Source organism: Poecilia latipinna, unplaced genomic scaffold (assembly GCF_001443285.1).
Source record: "Poecilia latipinna isolate Pla-1442-1.1 unplaced genomic scaffold, P_latipinna-1.0 Scaffold1225, whole genome shotgun sequence".
Classification (NCBI taxonomy): Eukaryota; Metazoa; Chordata; class Actinopteri; order Cyprinodontiformes; family Poeciliidae; genus Poecilia; species Poecilia latipinna.
The window spans coordinates 75,383-84,871 of NW_015113841.1; the positions used below are offsets into that span (position 1 = coordinate 75,383).

Consider the following 9,489-nt stretch of genomic DNA (forward strand, 5'->3'; position numbering starts at 1 on the left):
AATGGACAACACACTCCTCACCTGAAATTAATTAATGGGCCACCTCGCATTTGGAAAACAACTTGCTGATCACTAAGACTTTTGAGAAAATGTTGGTTACTATTAATCTAAAAGGGTTTTTTTGTGTTTTTTTTTTTGACTGCGTTTTACAGTGTCTTAGCAGTTCCTGGATTGTTTGTGAATATTTTTTAATCTGATTTTGATAGCATGCCTGCATCCTTAAGGCCTCAGAAAATGGTCACATACTTGAACATGGAATCAGAAAATGTTTGGAAATTGCTCAAAAAATATTTCCAATTGATAGAAATTCTGATTCTTCTTGGACCTTAACTGTTCATTTCACTGACCATTGATTAATTTAATAAGTTTTGTCAAGCAAAGTCATCCGAGATCGATCGCAATCACAAATGACACTCGTGCCCGTGACTGTATGACTATGTCTGAAAATGGGTGCAAATGACAACTGAGGAATAAACTCTGAGAAGGGATTTGCAAGTGCAGCCAGATGGTACATAGTCTTAAAACAACGTGTGATTTGCTGTTTTAACTCCGTCTTACCGACCTCTGAAGTGAAAATATTCGTGCAAATATTAGCAAAAGAAAAAAAAAGCCTGCTGGACAGTGGTTTGATGCTCTCAATGGTATATTGACAATGCAATCTTACAGTTGTTCCTGTCTTAGATGATGGCACTGGAGAGAAAATCTTAATTCGCTAGTTTTAGGAGGAGTCTCCTGAATCCGTTTCGTGGTCGTCCTCTATGGGCAGCAGGGGCAGGGCGTCACGAGGGATCACGTACTCAGGCATGTTGGGGAGTCCGGCTATCACGCAGCAGCTCACGGCGCTCCGGAAGATCCCCATGCCGCAGACCTCCAACCATTCGTTTCTTGTGGCGTCGTAGCACTCGACATGATAGCTTGTGGTGAAGCCGTTGAAGCCCCCGACCACGAAGAGCCGGTCTTCGACTACTTCGATCCCAAAGTTACTGCGGGTGGTGATCATGGAGGCCACATTTGTCCAGGTGTTAGTCTCAGGGTTGTAAGCCTCCGCCGAGCGCAGGCGGCTGTTGCCGTCGAAGCCGCCGACCTGTTGGGAGAGAGAAGAACATGTCCCGGGTCAGGGGGTTCAACTGAGTCGATTCATATTTTAACCTCTGATGAAAATCAGCTGGTCACAACAACAAAAGTTGTTGAAAGGACATGTCGGCTATGCTGAAGGATTTTTCTTTCTTTTGGTCTGATCCTCTCCTAAAGACCATGAGGATGTTTTTATACTGTACCTCATCATGAACCCTTTAAATATAAGGAAACTTTTAATGAGATTTTGTGAACTCTACCAATAAACTTAAAATGCTCCAACACTAGTGCAGCCACACCATTCCCATTTAGTCAACTGAACTCTGATGTGAACTCTATGTCTAGCGGAAGCAATGTCTCGGGGTCTTTCTTCAACGACAAAAGAGAAATCCAACAACCGGTGAAATCCGACGCCTCTTCATCTTTGTTCTCATGTCGTCTTCAGAGGGTTTTTTGTGTCGTGTCCCTCGGTGGTTCTTGGTGGAGCGGCAACAACAACTTCAGCCGCTGTAACCGGTGGGTTTAGAGTTCCTTCTCGCACTCACCGCGTAAACATGACCTGCATATGCGACGACTCCTATTCCACTGCGCTGGCTGTTCATGGGGGAGATCATTGTCCACTGGTTGGTCTCTGGGCTGTAATATTCAGCTGTCTGCAGGCAGTCGTGTCCATTGAATCCCCCACAAATGTAAATCTAAAGAAAGAAAGAAAAAAAAAAGCACAAGGATTCAACTGTGCAAAAGTTTACATCCCAGTAAACTTTACTTCTTGTTTTACTCGCTCATCAACTTTATTTAGAAACAATAAATTACTTTCAAAAATGATGGGATGAATGAAACTGATATTTTTTTAGTTGGCTTGTTTCATTTATACCAATGTTTTCATCTCCTACATTACACCTAGTTTAAACTCCACCATCAGACTTTCATCATGATGTCTGACTGCAGTCATGTTTAAATCATTACACTGCGAGAAGCAATTCTTACAGGCAGGAACAATAATAAAAACGTTTCTTGAGCAAATTAACATTTTTCGCATCCTCGAAACACAAGTGGGTGTCATCTAACAGAGGAAAGTGTGTAAAAACGCTCAGAAAACGACACACAGTGATGTAGCTAAATGTTCATTTGAAGACCTTCGTGAAGAGAGCTCCCATTATCGAGACCTTGAAAAACAATGCTGGTTTTGACATACATGTAACTATTAATCATTTAACGGCACTACTTTAGGGGTCAACTTAAAAGACTCGAGCTACAAATATTTGACTTTGCCTTTTTCCTCAGAGTAAGCCGGCTGGCGGCAATAAGACATTATGGAGGAACATTTTGGTGTTTTAACCTTATGACCGCAGGTCTGAACGGTTGTCGAATTATGTAAAAATATGCAGTCAATAAGTCATGCTGCCCTTTTTCCAAGACAACCTAAACTTTAATTTTCCATCACTTATTTATTACTTTAAAGGGTAAAACATAAAAACGCATGTTAAATCCCGTCGGCCCTGATACGAGGGTTGAAAGTTACGAGATGCCGTTAGTAAAGTTACTGTGTAAAAAAAAAAAAAATATATATATATATATATTGGCTTATTTAGCTTGTCGTAAGATTAAAAAAACTGGTGTTCATTTTTCAAAATTATGGTTTCATAATGTTATAATTAGAATTCCTCGTAAAAAAAAAAAAAAACAAAATTAAAAAAAGGAGAGAAAGTATATTTGTGTATTTATAAATCTCATACTAAATATCTAATTCATATTTAATTTAGTTTGCAAATTAAATATTTAATTAGAGATTACATTTTTACTTTGCAATCTAAACATTTAGTTCCCAAGTAAATGTTAAAAAAATTAGCTTAACTAAAAAGTTAAGTAAAAGTGACCATTATCACTAATAGGCTACATGAACCACTTTTTAACAAAAGTCAGATGATTTGGGCCGCGTTTGTCGTTTGATTTCTACCCAGAAAGCACATTGGCTAAACCATGAGTGAAAGAGTTACTGGGACTGACTACTATATATTCCATTGAGGGACAGTAACTTTAACATTACATAAACCTTTCTGAACAGGAGGGCACACTTTCTCCGTCTATAATCAGACATTAACCTGTTGGTTGTCATTCACAATGACAGGGGTGTCAAACTCCAGTCCTCAAGGGCCGCTGTCCTGCAGTGTTTAGATGTGCCACAGGTAAAAAACAGTGGAATGAAATGGCTGAATTACCTCCTCCCTGTGTAGATCGGTTCTCCTGAGCCTTGCTAATGCCCTAATTATTCTTTTCAGGTGTGGTGCAGCAGAGGCACATCTAAAAGTTGCAGGACAGCGGCCCTTGAGGACTGGAGTTTGACACCCCTGTCACGAGAGGACCCAAATTTGAGTCCTCTCGTGACAGACAGGCAACTTGAAATCATTCCTCCCAGCCCCACCTATAGCTCCGTGCCTGTGATGGTCCCCAAAGGCCACTGAATTCAGTAATGAGTATTTTTTTCACTATACTTTTTTATTTTATGTGTTTTGCAGGTTCTATAGGGGAGGCGAGGAAGGCAACAATGTGACAGGAGTCTAAAAAAGGCAAAAAAACAAACAGCTTGCAGAAATGACCAACTAGTAGTATGTTCATGATTACTTTACCGGTAAACTACAAAGACAACAATAACCATTTTATATTAAGTTCACTTAATGGTGCTCTGCTTGTACAGATAAACACTAGTGGCTAACAGAACCTAAGACAAATAAACGTGTTTTATTGCCGTTTTCATTCCACTCACCTTGTTGTTGAGGGTGGTGCAGTTCGCGTCACTCCTTTGCTCGTGCATGGGAGCAATCAAAGTCCACTGGTTGAGCTCTGGCCGATAGTACTCAGCTGTGCTTAGTCTCATGTGTCCATCATAGCCTCCTATGGCGTAGATGTAGCCGTTCAGCACTGTGACGCTAACATAGCATCGTTGGTAGTACATGGGAGCCACCTCGTGCCAGTTGCCCTTGATGGGGTCAAACTTGCGCACGCTGTTGAAATGCTCCAGCCTGTCAAAGCCGCCGATGCAGTAGACAAAGTTGTTGAGGAAGATGGTGCCGTGGTAGGCACGAGGACGCTCCGTGTTGTTGGTCACGTTGATCCAGCAGTCGGCACGGACGTCGTACGCCTCGATACCGTTGGTGGGACCACCGCCACTCCAGCCGCCGATGGCCAGCAGGATGCCAGTCGGCAACCGAGGGCGGGCCAGTGGGTTGCAGACGCCGGTCAGATAAGGCCTGATTGAGAGCAGCTGGGTTATAGTCTTGGTGGCTTCAGAGAGGAGAGAGAGACACGATCCTTGCGTCAGAGTATTGGGCAGCACTTTGTCTCTGATGTACTCTACGTCCAACAGGGCCAGCCGGATCTACAGAGAGAAGACAAGTCATAGTCTGTGCGCAGAATAGAATTGATTTCACTTGATTTTATCAGTGATCCAGATTGAATTATATTTTAGTGAATGGGGTACACGCGTTTGGTTCCCCTTGAAAAACTAAATCCGTTAGCACAGGTTATAAGGTGAAAATCGTGAACTATTTTACTGGATGTGAAAGCAGACGTGTACATGACAAGTGTAGTTCATACATGTAATGTTTTGCGAGTTTTCTTGTTTCAACAACAGTATGTGCCATCTTTACAGACAGAAATGAATCACATTCAGTGCAGTCCTTCTCAGAGCAAGAACCACACAATCAGGCATCACCAACCAGCTGAATTTAGATGTCAACATACAGAAAAAAACAAAACAACTATTGCTATCAACAGTTGATATCTGACTGTATAATATCTTATTTAACCCTCACATCTCCTCTCCACACCAGCAATAAAAGTATGATCACTTATTAACTATAACTAAACTGTGGGCAGAACAATTTTATGCAATTTCAATGAAAAACAGCAGCAACAACAACAAAAAAATAGGTGGCATGATTAAAAGAAATTGTAAGGATAAAATATAATAAGAACGTAACTGGTGAAATGCTTGATTCTATTGATATTTCCAGTATTTAAAAACTTTTTTTTTTTTTTTGTATTTCTATGTTTTAGGTTTTTGACGGGTCCAAGGACTTCCTTACTTGTCCACTAAATAACAAGTAAGGAAACTAAACCAGGAACCAGGAACTAAAACTCTCAGCAAAATGAAGCATGCTTGTATTCTGGTTATACAGTCCACATGAAATTTTGGTTATAATTTATAACTAAGCATTGTATTCTATTCAAACAAAAGGTCTTGAGTGGTTGCCTCATGGTGGCCGGAGAACTTTCTGGGAATTCAGTAGAACTTTGAAGATCCATTGATCTTCAAAAGATCGCTGGGTAGTCTGACTCTCTTCAGAGAGCCCGCTCTTTTGGGTCTCAATTTATGTGTTTTTGCTTCACTTTGCAAACATGAGTGTTTTGTATGGTAGTAAATTCTTTTGTATTTGCTTGGGTTACAAAAGCAGGCATTCCCACTTTTGTGTAATATTTTAATCAACATTTTAGGTTTAATTTCACACAAAAAACAGATGAACTCAGTAACCAAACTATATCCTCAGTGCATGTTGGCATTAAAAGTAAAATAATAAAAAAAATCAGTCTGGGTAGGCTGATGCATTTTCTCCTCTTATTTAGTATTCGTCCAGTTTTTCAGAACACACTGTCCAATAGAGGCAAGCTGCCATGTTGCCAATCAATGAGCAGGGCGGAGCCACTGAGAGTGAGAGCTGAGCAGCGAAAGGAACAAAAAAAGCAAAGCCTAAGTGTTGCCACTGGACTGGAGATCATTTCGTTTGAGTCATCCGCACCACTCTGCATTACAGACAGGAGGGCAGAATATATGCCAAGTTATACTCAGCCACAGAGAAACAAATACCTCATTAATATTACTCCTATTTCTATCAATCGTACGCTTTTTATCTCCATCTGAAGGTGAAACATGTGAACGTGAAGGGAAAATAAAGAACACATTCAATCTATTAGAATATTATTGAAAAGCCCATTTATTTTCGTAACTTCACCACTAAGTGAAACAGAATATATAGAATAACTATACATAAGTTTGACTGCCTTAAGCTACTAACTAGTTAACTACTGTACCTTAGAAAAGAGAGCAGGGAAGTGCGACTCTCGCTCTTCGAGAGCATGACTGGTCCACCTTAAAATGGCCTCATACACCGTCCTCTCCTTTTTTACAATCAAGTTGTCTGTTTCGATGATGTCGGCGAGCTCCCCGGCAGAGAGCAGCAGGAACTCGTCGCACAGGGCGACGGATTCGAAGTGCTTCAGAATGTAGCAGTAGATCTTGAAGTGCAGCACGGGTTGCGGGCAGACGGTCGTCGTGTACCTCCACATCCCGATGCAGTTGTCTGGGTTGATCAGGTCCTCGATGAAGATGCAGCAGGCGTGCACCACCTCGGACGCGCACAGCAGGTTGGCCGTCAGGAGCAGCTGCTGCACGTTGCCCTCGGTGATGGTGAGGGAGTTGGTGTACGCGTAGTCGAGTATGAGCCCCATGACTTCCGCGGATATGCCTGGTATGTGAAAAATCTCCTGGTCCAGGCTGCAACTCCGCGTGAAGAGTTCGCTGACGAGGAGGCAGGACAGGGGATCATATTTTACCTTCATTCAATCATAACTCTTTAAAAATATATATATATATAAACACAGTAAAAAAAATAAGAACAGATACTACTAAGCTAATCAACTTGTGGTTATTCCTTTGAGATCTAAGACAGCATTGGAATTGTTCCCTTATTATAACTTTATGTGTTATAAAAGTAGCAGGAAAAAGTTTTTGTGACATATTTGTGGTGACTGAGACGATCTCTGAAAACATTGATCTCCTGCATCTCCTCTCTGAGCTACAATAACGATCTGCACAAATTCCAACATCCCATTCAAAAACAACCAATCAGAGCCGGGCGGCTGTCCCTGCAACGTTTGATAACTGGGATCGGTGTGACTGCACTGAAACTATTATTTTTTTTTTTTTTTTTTTGTACGATGCCTTTAGACGCATTTGTTGTAAATCGGTGCCATGTAAACAAACTGAGCCGAACTGAATTGAATCTGGGACTTCAGCAAAAACACTCAACCTGGTAAAGGGGAAGAAAAAAATGAAGGAGAAGCAGAGGAACATTGATATTCGATATGCGGGTGAAGAATCAGAGTCGAAGATTTTCCATGCTCAATGCCCCAATATATCTTAAACTGGAAAAAAAAAACACTCTCAGAGACTAGTAACACCTCAAGAATAAAACACCCAAAACACAAACTCGGTGTGTATTCACAGTCCAGCACAGCAAGGCATGTTCTATTCACAAAGAACAGGTGAAAAGTTTCGTAGCTGTGCTGGTGGAGACAAACCCCAGAAGACTTGCCGCTGTAATTTTAATAAAGTGTGGCTCTTGAAAGGATTGACTCGGTGGGGCCTTCATACAAACCAGAAAGCCAACGTTCATTTTCTTTATAGTTCAAAGTTGTTCACTGCTTTGTACATGCGAAAGCCGAAAATACCTTTACAAGAAGCACTAAACCACATTCATATCATGATTCCTTTTTTTAGAAGTATGTGATATTTCAAACTGTTTCATTTGTGCCGGTGCTCGGCCCCCCATTCATCGTGATTCCGCACACAATTTAATTTGATGAGAGCAGTGGAAAACAGAAACAAAATGGAAAACATTTTTCAAAGCTATGTAGGTCAAAAAAACAGTGATGTCAAGTTTTCCAAAATCCCGTTCTGGATGAATCGCATGCCTGCTTCAAAATGCCTGATAAAACTGATTGGACAACCGGTTGACGTTCAGTTTATTGAAAACTGGTCGGTTGACGCAGGATAAGGTCTAAAATACACAATGTACATATTTAGGTAACAGGAAGAAATAAATGGAGTACCTGCTGATATCAACATCAATTAACCCGGTAATATCAGCCTAATCTTTTATCAGTGACTAGTGATCAAAGTCCTTCTGCGTTACTATTTGTTTCATTTTGCTTAGGAAAAATATATATATTGTTGCTTTCTTCTTGTGTCTTGGGGAGTTGTGGACACCTCGTGTGTAAAAATGCCACGCAGTGACACAAACAAGCAAACAATGGAGGGAGGAGAGATTGCAGATGTACAGATTGCAATTTCCTTGAGTAAAATCACCCGGGCTAGCTCAAAATTGACCGTCTGAGTCGGTCATCGGGGAATGCCCGGAAAGCAAGACGAAATCCAGTCTAAATGCGGTGTGTCGCCAGACACAGACGTGGTTAAACCCTTCTAACGTCTCCGCTTCTTTCTCTTTTGTTGAAACTGGTGTTTGGCACATTTCTGTTCCTCGGGAAATCTACAATCATCTCCTTTGTTTTGTTTCGTTCGCAGACGAGAACTCCGTCAGCTCGGCCTCAGTCCAGAACACCGGACGGCTGCGGAGCGTGAACCGGAAGTCTGAGAAGTGTACGGCTTTTGAGATATTGATCAACTGGTTTAGATTTAAAAAGTAAATAAATTTATTTTATTAGACAAAGAAAAAAAAACCTCGTTGCTATGGTTATCGATCACCACAACGGGCCGGAGTAATATGTCAAGCAGGAAAACGAGGACGAAACAAAGGGAAAAAAACGTCGCAGTGCTTCTCCAACAAGCTGTCACCTTCTTCTGCACAATTCTGTCCTACTTAAATCCCCGTCTGAACCAAAACATTGCCCCCTTCCCCAGCTAATTAAAACATAACAAGTCATGTGACTTGCCCAACTTACCAGAAATACGGAGTGCAGTTGCAGAGGATGATCTTGTGAACTGGGAACCCGACGCCCTCGGCTATGATGACAGCATCAGTCAACTTTCCCGCCAAGCGGAGCTGGTTGTACACCGAGTCCTGCTCGCTTGGATGCTGGACTTTGTCGTTCATTTTGAACTTTGGAAGAAATTAGAAACATGATCTCTGATTCGGTTGCTATGCAATCACAGTAGCTTGGTGGAACTGTACCTCAGAAACTGAAAAAAAGGGAAAGTTTGAAAAATGTTTACCTTCAAAATCCAAGTCAGGCCTCTGACTGTCACAGCAGTGTTGACGCGCGGTGTCGGCGGATTTGAGAGAAACGGGATGAATAAATCACTCAGGATATATTTATATACATATATATGTATAATTTTTATTTTTATTCATTCATTTATTTATTTTAGCTGTGCCACTGCAATTTTTACTGACCAGGTCTGGCGAATGCTGTAGAATTTTTCTGCTAAACTCAGAACCAAAATGAACAAATGCTCTTTAGCATGCACATTTACATTTAAACTTCCTATCAATCACATTGATCAGTGAGCAGTCTTTTTTTTTCTATCCAACACTAAAGATAGAAACTGTTTTGTGTGCTATAAATGCCACAAAACATTGAGTCAGCAGTTCTCTGATAACCTGACGGGTCCAAATGGCT

General features: G+C 41.2%; 1 protein-coding gene across 1 annotated transcript; it reads right to left on the bottom strand.

The window, feature by feature from the left end:
• Window positions 1-621: 621 nt before the first annotated feature.
• LOC106960753 (kelch-like protein 10) lies at window positions 622-9,089 on the bottom strand. The gene is made up of 5 exons (XM_015054038.1): window positions 8,812-9,089; window positions 6,163-6,649; window positions 3,839-4,450; window positions 1,620-1,769; window positions 622-1,084 (listed from the first exon to the last, which is right to left on the bottom strand). The coding sequence occupies exons 1-5, from the start codon at window positions 8,961-8,963 to the stop codon at window positions 719-721; spliced, it is 1,767 nt and encodes a 588-aa protein (XP_014909524.1). The 5' UTR covers window positions 8,964-9,089; the 3' UTR covers window positions 622-718.
• Between the last annotated feature and the right edge of the window lie 400 nt (window positions 9,090-9,489).